The following is a 21,011-nucleotide window of genomic DNA, read 5'->3' on the forward strand; positions in this document are numbered from 1 at the left end:
CTAGTAAAGTCATCCTCAACCCATAAATGTTGCAAATGTCATACCATAGAATCCTCATAGTCCTTTTCCATGTATATTGGAAATTATGGTGAGCCAGGACCTAGAAGTTTGCCAGCTATTCCTTTAGTATGTTAAAACATATTTTTCAATTTTCCTAAACCCAGAGACAAGGTACAAAAAGAGGCCAAAAAAAAAAAAAATTTCTAGAATGGATTGAATCATCTGTTATGGCTTTGTTTCATTTGTTCTCTGAGACAAACTATATTCATTTTTGTTTTCCTCTAAAAACTGATGATCTAATATTTGGACTTTTTGGTTTGGGAGATATCTCACTGTTGGGCATTCATGACATCCCCAGGAAAGATAGGGTCCCCTGGCAGACCGTGTTGCAAGAGATGAGAAAAACAAAGACGCAGACATGGGAGGTCAGGGGACCACCAGCACTCCGGTGCCAAGGTGGCAGTGACTGAACCCCAGGACTTGCTTTTTATTCTCTTTGCCATGTTGCAAAATACAATGATCTCATGTGAAAAAATCACGGGATACAATGATCAAAGGTTTTGGGGCTTCCCCTCAAATCACAAGGTGTCCTAGCTAATTTCCTTCTCCTTTCTAGAAGTGAAAAACACATAATTCTTCAGTAGGTACAACCCTTTTGAGCAAGGTAAACTGATTTTATCACAAGCTCAAGCTATATACATGGATATCAATCTTTAATGTCAGAAGCTGCAACCCATTTGATCAAGGAACAAAGAAACTACATTCTTTCCACTGGGAGACTGGTTTTACATTAACTGAGGCATTGTTGAGAGAAAGGGAGAGAAGGAACTTGGCCCAGTGTTCAAACACTATGGAAGCCTTGAGACCCTTCTCTGGGCTGACATACTGCAATCTCCCTCTACAATCCTGAGGAGTTTTCATGTCGGGCTGCTCACAGCTTTTCAGGCATGCGACCCCTTAGGCTCTGAGGTTGGAGCATGCTTTGCTGTACTCCCAGATCACTGATATGTGTCCCCCAACTAGGCAGTTAACATCTGCATTTATTTCAGGCTTCTGCTTAGGCAATTCCTTCACCCCCACTCTCTCACAATCTCAGACATAGAATCCCTAAATCCCAGTGGTCTTAATCCCATCATCTCACGTGTTCATTTCAAGGACAAATAGCTTCATGATTCTAAAAGGCATGTTTAGCAGAATTACTAAAGTTATAGTTTTAGAATTTAATTACTTATTAATATGTAAAAGAAAACATCCAAAAATACATGGAAATCAATCATCTTTTATTTTTATATAGATATAGAGAAGCAATTGACTAGTTATTTACATATTAATGTATAAGTTAATATTTAAATATAACAATGCATTTATTTAAATGTTGAAATAAATGTTTACATAGTATACATTTTTTAGTGAAATTTTATCTGTAATTTGTGTGAAGTACGTTAGATATTCTGAAAGTATCAGTAAGGAAAATATTTTTTTCCCATTGGTGCCTCTCACACAAAAGAACATAATGATACAGTGACTGATTCAGTTGGTGAACTACTGAGGAGGAGGCTGAAGGAGATTGCTGGTTGAGAATTCCAAATTCTTAAGTCCCAACATATAAGAAGGATGACTGAAAATTAGAAAAAAATGTTCAGAAGATATTTATAATTGTCAAGGTGATTTTGATAAAACATGTAAATAAGAACAAGAAGAAAACAAACTTTTATGTAGAAAATTCATTCAACACTCAGCAAATGTACTTCATATGTGTATCTGGCACTGTGTTAGTTCTGAAAACATGAGCAAAATGAACAAAATAGACACAGTTCCTGCTTCAAAATTTTAGATCCAAGGAAAGCCATTACTGGCAGCTTTGGAGGGACACCCAGCAAGAAACATGCCCTCAAATCAACTCTTGATGAGGCTTGTAGTTGGATGTTATTAATGATGCATTCCATCTGGTAGCTTCCTGTCTGTTTCAGTCTATTTTTGCTTATTATTCTTGCAAAGCACTAAGCTTAGTTGCTTCCACTTTGCTCAAAGAGAGTGTACACTTTCAACATAAAAATATACCAAATTTCTACTTACATAAATATTTTTAAAATTACTTTTCCCCTCCTTTTATAGTTTTGCTTTCTATGTTCTATGACATAGAACCAGTTATTTGATCTCTAAAACCCATTTGAAAACTATAGACTTTAAAAACTGCAATTTCAATATGTTGCAATAAGTACTTTTGTAAAAGGAATAGAGTGCACTAAGCAAAAATACATGTGTGTCAATTGACTAAGGCTTTGATGAGAATGAAGATTCAGGTGGCATCAAAAGTAAGAGCTGAAGGAAGCAGGGCTTGGCCTGCAAGCAAAGCAGAAGAAAGCTTAGTTAATTTAGGAATTGTTCATTTTTCTTAGAGTCCAGCTGAATATTTTTATTGAAAACTTGTATGATAATTAATTCTGGTCGAAGGAATTAAGAAGTATCATGGTATGCTAAATTATTCATATCATCCACAGCAAATAAGAACCATGCATTCTCAAATTAACAAATGTGTTCCCTTTTGGAGCAAGGTTATTTGGGAGTTTCTGTTTCTCAGCATAGATGCCAGATGGCAGTATCCACAGATTGCCAGCCTCTGCATTCTGATAATTGTCAACTCCGTATGCTAACGGGGTGTTAGAAGTAAGTACTGCAGAGTAACTTTTAATTCCATATATATTAGTGAACATCTACTGTGTTGTAGGCACTGGGCACATAATTATAAGCAAAACTGATTAGTGTCTCATCAGTGGAGCTTGAGGTTTAATTAATAAGGCATGAGAAGCTATGTCATGACAAACTTTATTCTGACCTAAAACCAATTCTGAATTCTGTATTCTAAAATTGGAATTAATTGGGGGAAGAAAGAGGGTAGGCATAAGGAAAATTATCAGGTAGATCAGAGTATCTCCTTTCTCAGACACAATAAGGTGATGTGAAGAAGAAAGTAGGTGTTTATTTCCTTTCCAATACTTCCCTCTGTGTCACTATACATCACTCACACTAGGAATCCAACCTGGCAGCTTTTGCAGTCATTTCTAATTAAAGGTCATGCCTTAGAATAGAAGACTTTGCACATCACAATACTTTTGATGATATGAAACATTTTGCTGCTATTTTTGTGGATTTATACATGGATGGAACTTCAATTTGGCTTCAGTTTTTCCATTTTTCACCTAAAGTTTTGTTTTGATTTGTTTTACTATGTCTTGCATTGAAAATAAATTTTAACCCTAAAGCATGTTTAAATATCTTTAAGTCACTATTGCTTGTATGAAAAAATAATCTTCCTTGCAAGCATTTTTTTCTTTTTCTTCTTTCTTATTCTGCTAAAAGATTTTTACTTTTCAAAGAACTTTAGTGAATAATATTAATATGTACCCAAGTGAAAGAGGATTCAGGTATAACTACATGACTTTGGGTGAACCACAAGAAGAATGGATTTGGCATCAGCTTACATGGGAAGAAGGTTTCAGGGGAGAAAATCAAGAACTTAGATTTGGATATGCTGGGTTAGAAATGTCCACTAGAGATTCAAGTAGAAAAGTTGAGTAGGCAGTTGAATGAGTATAAGAGTTTGGGGGAGTGGACTGGGATGGAGATATAAATTTGGCAGTCCTAGGCATATACATGGATTACATTTTGAGTGTAGCTATAAAAGAGGATGGATTTTAAGAATAGACAAGAAGGAATCAGCCAAGGGTACTACTCAGAAGGAGTAAACCATAAACTAGGAAGAAAACCAAGAAAATGGAGCATCTTGGAAGTCAAATGAAGAAAGTGATTCAGGGATAGGGACTGATCAACTGTGCCTAATGCTGATAGAGTAAGTAAGGTGAGGTTTGGTAGCCAACTTCCACATTGTGCCGTGTAGAGGTCATTGGTAACTGCTGATTTGGTAGAGAGGTAGGATAGCTTAAAGAAAGAATAAAAGGTGAGAAATTAGAGTCAGTGATTTCAGAACTATTGCTAGTAAGTGTTTTGGAGTGAATTGTTTCCTCCCCCAACATTCATATATTGAAGCCCTGATCCCAAGTACTTCAGAATGTAACTATTTAGAAATAGAGTCTTTAAAGGGGTGATTAAGTTAAATTGAGGCTGCTGTAGGGGACCTTAACATCTGATTTATGATAGATTCTTGTTATCAGACCTTTATTGGGTGTGTGGAGAGCAAACATTTGAGATAGCACCTAACCCCAGTGAGATTGGCCTTTATCAGAAAATCCCAGAATAACAAATGCTGGGGAGGATGTGGAGAGACAGGAACACTCTTACACTGCTGGTGGGACTGCAAATTAGTGCAGCCTCTGTGGAAAAGAATTTGGAGATACATCAAAGAGCTAAAAATAGAAATACTATTCAATCCAGCAATAGCACTATTAGGCATCTACCCAAAAGAGCAAAAGACATTCTATAATAAAGACATCTGTGCTCAAATGTTTATGGCAGCACAATTCACTACTGCAAGGATGTGGAAACAACCCCAGTGCCCATCAATTCATGAGTGGATTATTAAAATTTGGTATATGTATACAATGGAATATTACTCAATTATAAGAAATGACAGTGATCTAACATCTCTTATATTTTCCTGGATTGAGCTTGAACCCATTATCCGAAGTGAGGTGACACAAGATCAGAATAATGGGCTCCACATGTACTGCCATCAAATTGGTACTGACTGATTAACACTGTGGTGCTCACATGGTGGTTGGTAGTGTTCTGCAGGGATTAGGGTCTTGGGGAGGGTAGACTCACAACTGAGGGACGCAGTTAGCATTGTAGAGGGGAAGGGCATGCCTCTAACACTTGCTAGGGAGAGGCAAAGATATAAAATGTAGCAACAACAAAAAAGAATGTAAACATTAAGCAAATGAGGGTTCAAGTCCTTTCTTTTCACATTTATACTTACTTAGTAGTATTTTGTTATGATAGAAATGTGTTTTGACAAATTTTGGTTACAAGAAGTTCCCTTGAGATATTGTTATTTGAAGATATTATGTATCCTTATTTGAAGATATTATGTATCTTAAGGCTATGTACACACAATGTTCGTTATAGAAAATATATTTGCTTGATTACTTTTAAAAAATCTGATTTGTGTTCTTGTAAGAAGAGGAAATTTGAACACATGGAAGAACACCAGGGAAAGGTGAGTGCAGAAGAAAAGACCATGTAGAGACACAGTGAGAAAATAGTAATATAGTCATCTGCAAATCAAGGAGGAAGGCCTCAGGAAAAATCAATTCTACTGACCCCTTGATCTTGGACTTCTACCTTCCAGAACTGTGAGAAAATAAATATATGTTGAAGCCACTTAGAAATCTATGATAGTTTGTTATAGCAGTCCAAGCAAACTAATTACGGGTCTCAGCATCTTTCTCTGCCTTCCTCTCAATAGTGCTTGAAATTATGGCAAGACAGCTAAGTGTGTTCACCATCTGCTTCTGCTGTAAAAAAGAAATTTTTCTTAGTTCATGCATTGATGATGTTTCCTTTCTGGGATCCTGGTTCTTTGTGGGTGATTTCAGTGGGGGATTTCTGTGGAGTACTTTGTGGGGGATTTGTTTGACAAGTTTCTGGCCAGTCAAAATACAAAGTCCGTATCACCAAAAATTGGCAGATAGCACCAGGGTGAACAGCAGCTTCGGTGCTGGCTTACTTCTCTGGATTCTTATTTTCTTTTCTGGCTTCTAAGGATTTTCCTTACTTTTCTGCTAATCCATGCTTGCTAAAAAGTCTGTGCATGTGTGTGTGTAAAATAATTTATTCAACTTTTTTAGATGTTTCCTTTGGGGACTGTTTCATGGGACATCTGGTCTACCATATTGTCAGAAGCAGAATCCTGAATTACTTTGAAAACTTTGTGGTAAAGTGATTTCCTCTTATCTATATCTTGCCAGTTTAACCATAATCAGTTGCTTGTTTTTTGATCTGGTAGAGTTACTATGAAATTCATAGATAATCTAATAAAAAGTAATTGTTAGTGTCTCTGATTGGGTTCTCCATAACCAGACCCTGATACAAAGTTTGGGTTGTGGGCTGTCCTGGGAAGGGCTTGACCTCAGGTAAGGTGGCTCTTTGCTGCTGAGGCAGACCCGGAAGCTGACCAGGAAGCAGGTAGCAGCTGGAGATTATCCAGCTATTATTGAAGGAAGGGGAATCTGGGTGCTACGTTTCCGTGTCCATTACATCAAGTTATATGGTACTTAACACATGGTAAAGCCTTGTAAAATAATTTTTACTGACTAAATTAGTTGAAACAAATTGTTAGACTTTTTTTGTGTAAATAAATTTTATCTAATAAGTTCCTTCCTAAAATGTCTCTTTAGCTATGGTAATAAATTTTATGATCTGTTTGAATGTATTTTGTAATCAGAACAAAACACATAATAACTTAAAAAATGAATAGTTAATTTGATCCATATAATATAAGTCAGGGTTAAGTATGCGGCTCCAGAATTAGACTGCCTGGGAGTAAGTATTGCTTTTACCAGTTATGATTTGAATGATTTTGGACAAATGCCTCTGTCTCTGAATCTCTAAAATGGAGCTGTTAATGGTACTGATTAAAGGTTTGTCTTGAGGATTAAACAAGGCAAAACAGCTATATACTCAGCATAGTACCCAGGGATTTTCAATAAATAGCCTCTGTCGATAATGCTATTGTCACTGTTTATTAGTATATTTATTAGTTTCTATTCAAGTTTCTTTAACTTACACAGGCTACTTTCTAGTTTTCTACTTTCATATCTTGCTTTTATCAGACATGCTGATTGTGTTCTAGCTATTTCAATTCCTGTTTATTCCCTAAAAGTACTATACTTTTTCTTAAATATTTTTTCCTTTGCATTTGGCATTTCTTAAATCAGAAGAGATCTTTCATGTGTATTCTCCTCTCATCCAAGCTTGCTAATCCTATTCTATATGGTTTCCTACCAAATTCCTGCTAGTGTTAAAGATTGGATTCATTTACTTATTAGTAGAGATGAAAATTTCTTCTCATATAGCTCCTTGGAGTCCTTCTATCCTGTTTTTTATAAATATAAAATATTTACTATTTTTATCCCCTAAGGCTCAGAATTATCTTAATTATAATTCTTAGTTTATGACACTCTCCTCATTGTCCTATTATGGATAGATCTTCAAATATTTCATTCATTCATGAAGATTCCTTAATTAATTTATTTATTGGTAATTTATAGACACCTGTTGACACTCAACTAATACTTCATAAACAACTTACATCTAACTCTGGATTTCTGCACTCTCTTCCCTGGCCTTGATTTTGGCTTTTCATTCTCTTGCTTTTAAGAAACATAGTTTGTCAGAGTATGGGTACCCCCAAATATATTGATTTAAAATATTTTTGAACTTCATAAAAGTGAATATTATGCTACATGTAGTCTTAGATTTACATTTTTCATTCAACATTATTTTACTAAGATCCATTTATATTGTTACATATAGCCATAGTTCATTAATTTTTATTATAACTTTCCATTGTATGAATATGCCAAAATTTATCCTTTTCCCTGTCAGTGGATGTTTAAGTTCCTTCTGTTGTTTGTTTGTTTATTTGCTGTCATGAACATCCTTTGAACATTCTTGTATATGCATCTGAATGCATGTTTAAATTTCTCTATGACATTTATCTACAATGGAATGGTTGGGTGATAAATATGTAGATAATTATACTAGATAATGCCAAATTATTTACGAAATGATTGTATCAACTTACACTCTACTAGCAATTAACAAGAAATCCTTGGATTCACTCTGCAACATTTGGCATTATTATACTTTTTGATTTTTCCTGTCAAATGGATATAAGATGTTAACCTCATTATAGTCTTATTTACATTTCCTTGAGTACTAATGAGGTTAAACATTTCTTCCTAAATTCATTAGCCAGTATAGTTCCTTTTCTGTGAAATGCCAGTTCATCTCTTTTGGTTGCACCTTTGTTCTTTTCTTAATGATTTGTTAAGAATTCTTTATATACTCTCAGTTTTTAACCTTTATCACTTTTTATTCAGCTGTTTTCTCCCAGTTATGGTCTTGTCTTTTCCCTCTGTTTAAGATTTCAGGTAATTATTGTCTGTGATAAATTCGAGATTTTCAAATTTTCTAAGCCCCCCCATTGAAGTTATTTATTGGTTTATATACTTATCTTTCCAGGCAAAGATTTTATACATATTTTATGTTTTGTATTTGAAGTACACTTTCCTTATTTAAAGGACAAAAAATATTAAACATTTTTTAATAAGAGCTTAAAATGTGTCTTAATTTAGAGGTGATTTAACATAATTATATAATGTGAGATAGAGACCCAATTTCTTTTTTTTTTTTGCTAATTTGATAATCATTTTAAAAATCCATTTATTGAATAGTCCTTATTTTTCTTATTGATCTATTTCTTTGCCTACCTATTAGACAAAATTCTATATGCTAATGTCTACTCCTTTACAGTTGTAAAATATTACAGAAAATAGAAAGGCAAGTCCAGCACTGTACTGGAAGAGCATCTAGTAATTGCCTTTATCTATTTTCAAGTTTTGGATAAATTTTCTGACAGAACTCACTGAGTTTTCTCTAGTATAATATTTTCACATTTTTACTATATCATTTTCTTTTTTTTCAAACAGTTTGGAGAAAATATATTGAGATGGTTCCATGGAAGAGGCTTATTTATTAAAATGATGAAAATATAACTAGAATTTTAGATTACTGCTGTTATTCTTTGACATATATATTTTTAAAACTTAACATTCAGATTTCACATTATTTAGTATTAATGTAGAAAATATATTTATTATTTACTTATTTTTATTACTATTATAAAATATTTTTTCTTTATTGTTATTTATGATTGCAGACAAAACCTAAAGATCCATTAGTTGGGGAGTGGTGAAGAATTAGGAAGTATTAATATAGAAGAATACCATATAGTCATTAAAAATGATATGGATTTCATTTTCTAACTTTGAGTAAAAATAATTAGGTTATGGAGTGGCAGGTATAGGATAACTCCTTTTATACTATTGTTTAAGTAATTGAAATGTCACCAGAAACCCTGTTAATTAAACAAAACTATGTTTATTCAAACTCCCTGCATGTAGTAAGCTTTAGTAATGTTTCAGGAGAAAGATCCTAGAAGTGATATATTTATCAGGATTTGGGATCAATGCTCCAGTAGTGAAAGGGGAATCTTTCAAGGTGGAACACTGATTTGGAATGGTCAAAGTTCTTGACAAATCTTTTTAGCATTATTGAACACAGCGAAGTGAGGGCTTTGAAGCAAGTCTTAATGAGGAAGCTATTGTTTGATAAATGATCTTTTTACCCACGTGACGAGACTATTTATTGTCTCCAATAAATTGATCTGCAGAAATTTTCTGAAGTAAATAGTGGAAGTTCTTTATTGTCTTATACCCTTATTTTTCCCGAGTAGATGTTTCTTGTGGGAATCAACCATATCAAATTGAAATAGGTGATCCACAGTTTTTGTTTTTCCAATTATAAATGTTTATTCTAGTAATATTTTTTATTACCAACACACCAGAAAAAATAATTAGTTGCCATTGTTCGGTTGTATGATTTATATATATAGTATCTTCCTTAATTTCCATAACAACCCTGTTAAATAGAAGTAATATCATCATTTTACAGAGAATAACAGTTAGCAGACCTGGTAATCCAATGTATATCATCTGATTCTAGAGTCCATTATTTTATCTCTGTTAATTCTTTTTTTTTTTTTTGGCTGGAGTGTAGTGGCTTTATTACAGCTCACTGCAATCTTGAACTCCTAGGTTCAAGCAATCCTTCTGCCTCAGTCTCCTCAGTAGCTAGGACAGTAGGCACATGCTCCATGCCTGGCATCATCTTGCAACAGGATTGACCTGTCTCTGTTGACCAGTCTCAGCTGCTTGATCACAAGCATACTCATCATTTTGTCCAGTTAGTTGCTGTAGACATCCACTGTAATTGATTGACCAGGTTTCCTGATGCTGTAGTGGATAATAGCAACACTTGACTGTCAAACACACATCAGTAGCTTTTTTTGATGAATATCCGGTTTTGGACTGTTTTTCTGCACTTCATGTTTATCCAACCATTGTGCCGAATGCTTGTGATTGTCAAAAATAATCCATTTTTCATTACATGTTAACAGTATAGTGTAGAAATGGTTTACCTTTATGTCCTGACTTCCACTACAGCTTTCAGCTCATCATTATCCACCTTGGTCTCAGGGCACCCATGTGGCTCATTTTCAAGATTAAAATCACCAGTCATTATTATTGCATTAGGGTAAATATGACAATATGATCCTAAATTTTATCTTTGGTGTAAGGTGTGATAAAAATGACATTTTAAAAAGTGATGAGGGCAGATTTGCCCTACTGTCTTATTCAAAACTCTGGTTCAGGAGAAGGTCCAGAAATAGGTACACTAACATAGTCTACAACTGTGAGTAAATTCAGATAAAATTATATTGAGATCGGGAATTCAGAAGAGAGGATGTCAGGAAAGAGGAAAGGAAGGAAAGCAGAAAGAATGGAGGAAGGGAGAGAAGGAAAGCACAGTTAAATCTAAAACAGTAAAGAAATACTGAGAGAATGTATGAAATCAGTTAAAATTGTGAAAAACATTCAGAAAGATAAACACTAAACTCTACTAAATCCCTGAGTACTAGAGAACTATATTTGTATGGTTATGGGAAAGGTCCTGAAAGCGTATGTTATCACTACCATGCCGTGATTCTGTGAAGAGTTGTCATTAGACCAAATAAAGGAAAGCTCTACTCTGTATGATAACCAAGAAGCTTAACGGACATTTTTCTGTATCGAGAAGAAGTCGAGGACCACAAAGTGCTCTTACTTGCTTTTTTTCCTTTTTCTTTAAAAAGCGTTTGTATAAATTCATGCTTTAATATCATCCATATTTCTCAAGGATACTATTGACTCAGATCACTAGATTTGTTAAGACTTTTAATTTACATAATTTTATAATTAGATGGGGATTCAGAAGTTATTTAATGAGAACCTCACATCTTGTGAAATTATCTTTACTCTCAGGGGAAAAAAAACAGTGGCTTGCAAGTTGTTATCCAGTCTTTGGCACATTTATATGTATTGGAGAGCTCTCTACTTCACAATGATGGCCATATCATAGTTGGGTAATTCTCATTCATAATTTGCTTATTTCTCTATTTTTAATTCTATTCAATAGAGCATCACATTATGCATCATCCCATTTTAGTAATGTTGACTCCTTTAATATTTAAAGATAATCATTGTATGACTCCTGACTCTTCATATTTATTATATATTTCCAGTGTCTTCTACTTTTCCCATGTGATATGTTTTCCAGATCTCTCATTATTTTGGTTAAGGGTTTAGATGATCTCATTTAAGTTAAAAAATGCTCTTCTGTTATATATCCAGTACTGGACTCCAGACATTTTCTGAAGAATTGATTCGTATTCTTATAAATTTGATAATTCTAGGAAGCAAATCTGCATGGCCTTTGCTGAATTACTTGTGTAATAACCATATGTCCTCTCAGATTTGTTTTTGTATCCATAACAATTTTAACTCATTTAGCTTGATATTAGTATTATAGTTACTTTATTTAAAATGAATTGACTTTTCATTTGATAAACAAAGGAAACAGATCCAGTGGTGGATTTCCAAGATAATATTGGAGTTTTGTGTCTATGTTTATGTGTGGTCTTTCGTAGTATGTGTGAGTGTGTGGGTTTGTAGGGATGTGAGCATGTACACAGACATGCATATGGAAGTGTTCTCGTGAAAGACATCACTGCAATATTTATGGCTGTCCCAAATAGGCCCTAGGTGCAGTGAAGGGTTTATTAAGTATCAATTTTCAGGCCCTGTTCTTCACGCTTCTGATTTAGTAGATCTGGGGAGTTGTTGCCCAAATTGAATTTTTTAAGCTTCAATGGATTCTTACAACATGGAAAAAAAATCAGATAACCTTGATTCAAAATGATTCCCAAAATACTTATTAAAGACTTTTGTGTTCTCACTGTTTTGAATCATTCATCATTTCTATAGACATCAGCAAGTGAAAATCTTGCTTTCTAGTTTTTCTTTTTACCATTTTACATATAAGTTGAAGCAAAAATAAGAAAATGATAAAAGGAATTAAAAATTGTGGATAGAAATATTTTCTTTATGGAGAAGAGACAAAAGTTAGAGAATATTCAAGTCTGTTAGAAGGTATAACAAATAAAACTTGGTTTGCAATTGATTAAAATAAAAGATTTGCTTTTGTGGCACAAGACTGCTTTTAAACTATTCCTGGGTCTTCTTGAATATACAGGATAATACATTATAAAATATTATAGTAGTGAAATATTTCTCTAATACATGAACATCTTCATATGTCAGTTATTTTTTCCTCCCAATTTTCTCTCAGATCTATAGTCTTGCAAAAAAACAATAACAAAAGCAAAACACCCAGAAACACCAAAACCATATCTGGTTTATATAGATTACATATTCAAAATGTGATATTAGGAAAAATGAATTTAAATCTTTGTTGTTTATATAAACATTAGAATATTAATACTTTCTTGGTTTTGAAATCTTAATCCTTTGAAATCCTTTCTTAGCTGTTTTTGAAATCCTAACTGAAATATATCAGTGACTAGTTAAGAAAATTGATGATTATTAATGTCATAATTTTTCTTTTCACTCACTATTTTGAAAATATTAATTGTGCCCTATTATACAAGAGGCAGTTTCCTAGAATTTCGACAAAAAGCAAATGTATTTATTAAAATACTACTATTTTAAAAACTGTTGATGTTATTTGGTAGTTGTTTGAATATATAATATTCAGCCTATTAATTGAGTTGTCTGCTTTATAATCTATGGTAACTTTAATATTTTACTTGCCACTACCATTTCTTTGTTGATCCATATATATTTTAATATTAGCCTAAATAAACAAATAAGAAGGTAAAGTATTATATAATATGGTGTCCCAAATAGGCCCTAGGTGCAGTGAAGGGTTTATTAAGTATCAATTTTCAGGCCCTGTTCTTCACGCTTCTGATTTAGTAGATCTGGGGAGTTGTTGCCCAAATTGAATTTTTTAAGCTTCAATGGATTCTTACAACATGAAAAAAAAAAATCAGAAAACCTTGATTCAAAATCACTCCCAAAATACTTATTAAAGACTTTTGTGTTCTCACTGTTTTGAATCATTCATTAATACAGACAATTGAATTGACTGAATATGATATTTAAATTGACTATCTTTTTAAAATTAGGAAGTAACTGCTTCTCTCCCCCAAATCAGTATTTTACTCAATTTTCATTTTCTGGCAGAGAATTCACTCAAATATATAATGCATTAAATCAAATAACTTTTTGTATATATTAGTCTTTAGGTTCATTAGAGAATTACAAAGCAACTTTATATGTGTTAATCTTCATAAAAATTAAGATATGATTGAACTTGCATAATTTTACAAGTTTTTGTTTTCTATTTTCAGGGTACAAGTTGAATTCTATATGAATGAAAACACATTCAAAGAGAGACTAAAATTATTTTTCATTAAGAACCAGAGATCAAGTAAGTTATTCATTTTATTCCCCTTTTTGTGTTTGTACATATATTTACCTCAAAAAATGTCAATTGTGCAATCTTTTGCAAAATTTTTTTTATATAGAAGAATAAAATTGGTAATCTTGTGTGCCAATCTGCCAGGCAGTAAAATTTTAGAAAACTATAGGAACTACATGTAGTGATGTTAGTCCCTCTTGAACATCTTTAATTCTCCAGGTCCCACATCAGTAAGTAGACTTCTGATTGAGGATTATGTGCATTAGCAAAAACATTAAGGGAAAAAAAGAGGGGGTCTCTAAATTTTAACTGGGAAGAACATCTAACTCAGAAAGTTCTGGTGATTTTGATAGACCTCAATAGGGAATAATTGTCTGATTTAGTGAAGGAAGAGTTTAATGTTTTCCAGTCATGCCTGATATTAAGAAACATATCTAAGGTGCTCTGAAATATGCAGATTCCTACTGATGCTTAGCCTGGAGATTTTGAATCAGGAAGTGTAAAGTTAATTTCAGAGCTTAATATTCTAGCGATTTTTATCATCAAACCAATTTGGGAAACATTGCAACTTCAAGAAGACCTGCAATTGGCATAGTCACTGCCTTCCTCAGCCCATTCAAGGTTAAAGAGTCCATAATACTTGTTGTCTTTCATAATACCACATATTTTAAAAAGCCATATGTAATATACCAGTATGCAATTTTTTATTGCTAAAAATGTCAACAAGAAATGGAGAGGTCTGCATATTAGATAGGTGTATACTTTGTGAATTTTGACTCCTGAGTCCTCTTGGGGTGGTCAAAATTTGGTGCCTCTTTTAGGTAGGATTCAAAGAGAGAAGCCTGACTTATGGGAACTTATCCAAATACTGACTATAGGGAGTACTTCAATATTTAAGGCCTACTGGTCAGATATTCTTAATTGTAGGCTAACCTCAGGGTTAAGGCTAGTAATAGCTAATGCCTTTCTAGCCTGGTTTTATAGAATCTCCAAGGAAACCCCATCAATAGATATTACCTAAAGGGTCCACATCAGCTGAATAGAAGGGTTCCTTGCTTTCAATACTAACAATCCTGTCTTTCCAGGCCAGAAAAGAAGGATGCATTGTTTGAATACTTCATCAGCAGTCATCTTTGACTAAGCAGTCTTTTGAGGAAATCCATTTCTATGTTTGGTTAATGATTTAAAAGACCTTGTGAGAATGCTAACCCATAAAATGTACTCAATATTTTAATAGAAAAACCTAGGAAAAATTCCACAATTAATAAGCATTAACCTTTTTACTGTTAAGAAATGTTACCACAAGTACACTCACATATAGCAGAGTAGAAAAAAGTGACATTTCATTTTTAGATTTTATTAAGTAGTAATTATAGGATGGCCTTTATCAAAATTTTATTCATAATGCATGAATCAGATACCACTAGATAATTACAGAAAAGGTAATGTTCCTATTAATCAGACTTTATGCATATTTTAATTAATTACTCTTCTTCATCATCATTAAATATCACAGGCTACATAATTGTGACCTACACAGTTTAAAAGATACATATATGGCAGCCTTAATTCCAACAAGATTTTTTAAGATTTCATGGGTGTAGTATTGTAACTTAGGTAAAAATAAGATTTAATTGGTTGAGCTAAAACTTTGTGTGTGTGAGAATTTCTCAACAATATATGCTTTTATGATTTTTTATATAATGTAATAATTATATAATTTATAGATATCATAATATATAATTAATATCAAATATATAACATATAATTATGTAAGTATAATTATAATTTCTCTATAATAAAATCTGTAAGGTGCTCTGAAGGTCTAAGATTTATAACTTAACCTAGGAATCTATAAGCAGCTAGATTTTCTAGCTAGCTAAACTTTATCCCCAAATTCATGGATATATAAAATGCTTCAACTTGATAAGCATACTTGATCTAACCTTGACTGGACATAAATTTTGTAGCTTCTGAATGTTCAAACCTAGATTTATTCTCACTATATATAATATGCACTGTCATTTGCAGTTCATGTATTCTGTCAAACTCACTTTTGTTTCAATATTCAGGTAATTAAAATTCAGCTAACAAGAACTTCAGAGAGTTTAGACAATTATCGTGTTCTAGCTTCTAAATACAATTCAAGTGCTGTACTTAAAGTTGATATTTTTGACAATTCTTTTTAGTCTTTTGTGAACTAAGTTCAAATGAAAATCAAACTTTTATTGTTTGTTTAAAAGGTTTAAGAATACGCCTGTTCAATTTTTCTCTCAAATTATTGAGCTGCTTGTTGTACATAATCCGAGTACTACTAGAAAGCCCTTCACAAGGAAATGAATGGTAAGGTATCTTTGACCTTCAACAGAAGTCTTTGGGTTATTTTGAATTGTATCACATTTTAAACAATGTTACCTTATTATATAACCTATTTTTTCAAGGATATTTTAGGTGTTTTTCATAAATTAAATTGATTTGATTTACAGGCATTACATGAATGCAATTCTTGTAGGTTCTTTGTAAGCATCTGTTCTTTTATTGTTTATATATTTGTTTGATGCTAATATTTGACTTTGAACCATAAAAATTTTATTGCTAAAGTGCTCTAAGTAATTGTTGTTTAATATGAGTTAGTTTCTTTAAAGACCTTAATGACTTCCTATTTTTGATTTACATATATTCCCAAAAGGTTTATTCTATTGTATGCCAGCTTTGCAGATATTTTCAGTTATACTGTAGTTAATACCCTTGAATGGAAATACTTCAGCATATATTGGGATGCATAACTATCTCAAGTCTCAGTTTTAGCCTGTACAGTTCTTTATCTTATTTGAGTTAAATGACATTAATTTATTAATTGAACTTATTTTTCATTCATAATCCTGTTGCTGTTATTAAATTGTATTTCTATTCATTTATGCACTTTCCTTATTAGGCTCTGTCTTTTGCTAGAAGCAGTAGGAAAGGGGACTGCTTGTGTAATTACATGCATAATTTTTATTTTGTCACCATCCTGCACTCCTGTCCAGTCTACTAAATTTATAATAATTTTCAAAGAAGAAAACTTAAATTTGATAACTAACTTGTGTACAATTATTTTTTATGTGAAAGTTTTTGCTAAGAAAATTTAAAAATGAAAAGATCAAGGTAAAATAGAAAGTGAGCTCATAATATGCATTTAAATTGGTTACTCTTTAGCTTGTTTAGATAGTAAACATGATTCTGTACTTATTCAAAGGTTTGGAGATAAGTTAAATAAGTTTTATCTTTTATTAATAAGTTTTATCTTATAATAATCTGTGTGATAATTCTTTACAAAATAATTTATTTAATGCAATATAAATATCTTTACCTAATATTTAGCATGTACCTGTCACATTGCTATAAATGAAGATATACAGAGATGCATAGAAACATTCAATACCCTAAGGGAATTTTCAACCTGTGAAAAAATTGTTTATTTTGGAGCTCCTGCTATTTTCTGCCATTAAACTGGTTGCTTTACATGTGTTATTTCCTTCAATATGTACTTAATCTTATTATTTTCACCTTACACATAAAGAAGCAGAAGTTTTCTCATATTTGCCACTTTCTATTTTGGGACCCTCAGGACTAATCTTGTTATGTCTTCTATCCCTGTTACCTCAGTGACCACAGGAAGACAGTGCGTTCTCATTTCTCCAAATTCCAACTGCATGTTCAACTTTTCTACTTGGATCTCTAATAGGCATTTCAGACTCACCATGTTCCAATCAGCTTCTTTTTCGCTCTTCTTCATCCCAATGAATGACAACTCCATCCTTCCCCTAAACCCTGTTCTACTCACAGCCTTCCACATTTCAGATCATGACAACTTCATTCTAACAGTTGCTCATGCCAAATGCTTTGGAGTCATTCTTAACTTCTCTGTTTGTCTGCAGCATATGCAAACTCCTTAGAAAATTCTGTCATTTCAGCTTTCAAAATATACCTGGCACACAATCACTTCTCCATGCCACTCTGGCGTAAGCCACCTTCTTTCACCTGGATTACTCTATAACCTACCTCCTAATTGGTCCCACTGATTCTGCCTTTCCTCCTTTTTGGTATATTCTTAATGTGGGAGCTTTTCTTGTTAAACATAAGTCACATCTTGATGTGACTGCTTTGAATGTGAAAGCGCTTACCATAGCCTATAAGCACCTCTCTTTTCCCTTTAACTTCACCTCCCACTATTCATCCTTCACCTATTCTTCTCCAGCCACATTGGCCTCCTCTCTGTTCTTGGATCATACCAGACACTCTGGCATAGGGCCTTTATAGGGACTATTCCTTCTGTCTGGAATTTTCTTCCATCATATAACATAAGGCACACATCCTCAGATCTTTACTCAAAATCATATTAAGCATCCCGTTTAAAATTGTAATCTCATCATGAGACTTCCTGGAATAGTTTTTTTCCTCTTTTTCTTTTTTATTGCTTTCTCCAGTGCCTTTATTTCTTTTATATATTCCACTAATTTTTCTTGTTTGTTTCCCATGTATCCCATAGGTACTTGAAGATATATTCCATGATAGCATATATCATTGTCTAAATCCCTAGAGCTTGGCACAAATTAGGCAACCGATAGTTATTTAAATTTCTTAATAATCTAATTTTGCTTACCTTAACTCACTCGCTTCTTACTCTAGCCATGCTCACCTACTTGAGGTAACCTATATACATACTTTGCTCTCCCTGTCTCTGTGCCCTTGAACATTCTGCTCCCTCTTCTTGGAAGTCTGTTTTCCACTTCTCCTCACAATCCACCCTTTTGTGACTTGCTTCAGGACTCCTGGACCTTCAGAAAAACTTGGATAATATTTAGTCTGAGACCATTCCCAGGTATTATGCCTTGTAGCCCAGTTCCATTTTGGGTTAGGATTGTCTTCTGGGTACTCTAGGAGCATCTCCCATACTTCTCTCACAACATCTAATACAATACCCTTGATTTCACCATTCACTTCTTTGTGCTCTCTGTATGCCCACCAAGGGCAGGGGCCATGTTGTATCTGGTCCTGTAGCTGTCATACTTAGCACAGGACATGACAAGTCAGTGAATGTTGCTGAATTAATGGAATGATGCTAAACAATTTTATTAATAGTGGTGCCCAATGAAGACGATTGAGGACCACTGCCTGGACATGTGCATATTACATTTATTACATTTTTCTGTATTATTTAAATGATTCACGTAAGAAATTCTTCTACAGTCATACCAGAATTTTTTTTAACTTGGTCACTTATAATAAAATATACACTAGAGAGAACTCAAAATCCTAAAATGAACCATGATTGAATCCGTCTAAGGGTAAAAGGGTACTGGTTGGTGACAGCAGAGTAAAATTAGATTATTTGGAAACATTAAGAGGAACAAAGTTTCCTACAATTAACTTCTATGTAATATTACTAAGAATATTCAGCCATAATTATAGAAGATATACATTTAAAAAATCAGATTACTGTAATTAAAAAAACATAACAAACTAACTTATGGCTCCATTTTGAGTACAATGTTCTGTTTAGTTCCCATTGTCAATGCAGTATCGGTTAATGAAAAACAGAAATGGCCTTTATGTGCACAGGCTCTATTTTAAAATAATGAGTCTAATTAAGCAGAGATTTATTTAATTAGGGCTTCTGACATGATGAATCTGCAAGTATTTTGTGCTGCTTATTTTATTTTTAAGTCCCTTCGTAGGAATCAAAATGGATAAGAAAATGTTGCAATGTGCACAAACTGAAGGATAGGAAAAGAATTTTACTGTTAATGTGTGACAGTGTCTAATGGCAAACTCTAGTGTATACACAGTGTGTAGTAAATGATTTGAAGGTGTTAGCAAAGGAAACACACCTGCAGCATGTAGTTTATAAGTTACATTGAAAGATGAACCATCAACATTGATTCACTGTCTGCTGATGCTTACAGTTCTTCACGGTGTCAAAACTCATTCATCTGTTTCCACTTTTAAAATGGTTGAACTGATTATTACTTTTGAGCAGCAAATGGTAGAGGCAAAAGTAGGAAGCACATCGACATGCTTATATTTTATGGTGTTTGGATTTGCATTTAAAATCAGTGCCTAATGTAGCCAATGGTGTGTTCAGGTAACATTCAAATTTTAAAGATTATTCTTCCTTGGGCTAACAACTTTTAAAAGAAGAAATATTATTTTCACCATAGCTTTTAAATATTTGATGATCTATAGGAATAAATGTTTTAATGTTTACCTTTTCTTCTTTCACATATATTGACTATTTTTATAGATTAAAGTAACACCTAGTAGTCTAACATAAAATCTCAAGAATTCAAAAGAACTTTTTTATTTACTAGAGAGTCTAATTCTGATTTTTCTGGTCAGTGTGGACCTTTTCTCCAAATAGTAATTCACACACACAAACGCACATACACACATAAATACACATCATCATGTGATAAGTATAATATTATATGTGCAAACCACTTGCATTTTGCAGCTACATGTTGTCCTAAGGCCTGAATCTTTTGCATTCAGCTTTCACAAAGAGAAAAAGAGCATGGAGATGGCACATGTAATTTTAAAAATTCCTGGCCAACAATGACAAACTTCACTTTTACTTGCATTAAAATATTTTATACTCAGATCTCATGTGAGAGTTAGTCATATTATGATATCTCAACAGAAAGACTGAGAAATGTAGTCCAGCTGAAAACTGGTTTTGTGCACTCACCTCTGTGCCATGGAAGAGGGAGAATGAATATTGATAATGAATGAAAGTCATCTCTGCCACAGCCATGTATGTCAGGTGGAAAGGCTCTTAATGTCCATTTTCACAAAGAATCAGCAATCAGTCCTCTCTGCAACACCCTTGACAGTTGTTTGTCTAACCGGGGTTAAGTATTTTCAGTGTTTTGAAAGAATTCAGTTACTGAAAAGTCTTTTGAATGTATTGGCAAGACTGTAGTATGCTTTCATATCCTGGTCACCTTGTTTTTGGATGCATACTAAATTTTACATGTTCTTGAAATGTGGACCTAGAACAATACTCAGTCAGGTCCTAGTGATTGTTGTGGTTAGGAGAGTTTTATAATTTATAACCCTAGTTTATTTGTTTATTATTTGTTAATGCAATACAAGCTTGTGTTAGTTTATTTTGGAGCACTATCAATCTTTGAGCATGCACACTTGAATAAATTTAAGACTGCCATGTTAAGAGTTTTGGTCTTTATAATAACAAAAGTGCAAACCCATACCTCGCAGGGTAATGTGATCTAAAATGCATTTTGAAAGAATCAGTGTCATTGCAATTTGGAGAAAAATTGTAGAAGGCAAAAGAAGGTGCAGGGTCTCCATAGATAGATTTTTGCATGAGTCCAATTGTGAAA

General features: G+C 33.2%; 1 protein-coding gene across 6 annotated transcripts in view; it reads left to right on the forward strand.

Annotated features, from left to right (window-relative positions):
• KCNT2 (potassium sodium-activated channel subfamily T member 2) overlaps nt 1-21,011 on the forward strand; it is a 323,447-nt gene that overhangs the window by 70,854 nt on the left and 231,582 nt on the right. For 5 of the 6 annotated variants that reach the window (XM_075996993.1, XM_012743486.3, XM_012743496.3 and 2 more), the window contains exons 3-4: nt 13,556-13,635; nt 15,870-15,969. In XM_075996993.1, the coding sequence (XP_075853108.1) occupies nt 13,556-13,635; nt 15,870-15,969 (180 nt within the window). Of the gene's footprint in view, nt 1-8,819; nt 11,207-13,555; nt 13,636-15,869; nt 15,970-21,011 lie in introns of those variants that run through there. The other variant, XM_075996995.1, reaches the window with a different exon arrangement.

Source organism: Microcebus murinus, chromosome 23, assembly GCF_040939455.1.
Source record: "Microcebus murinus isolate Inina chromosome 23, M.murinus_Inina_mat1.0, whole genome shotgun sequence".
Classification (NCBI taxonomy): Eukaryota; Metazoa; Chordata; class Mammalia; order Primates; family Cheirogaleidae; genus Microcebus; species Microcebus murinus.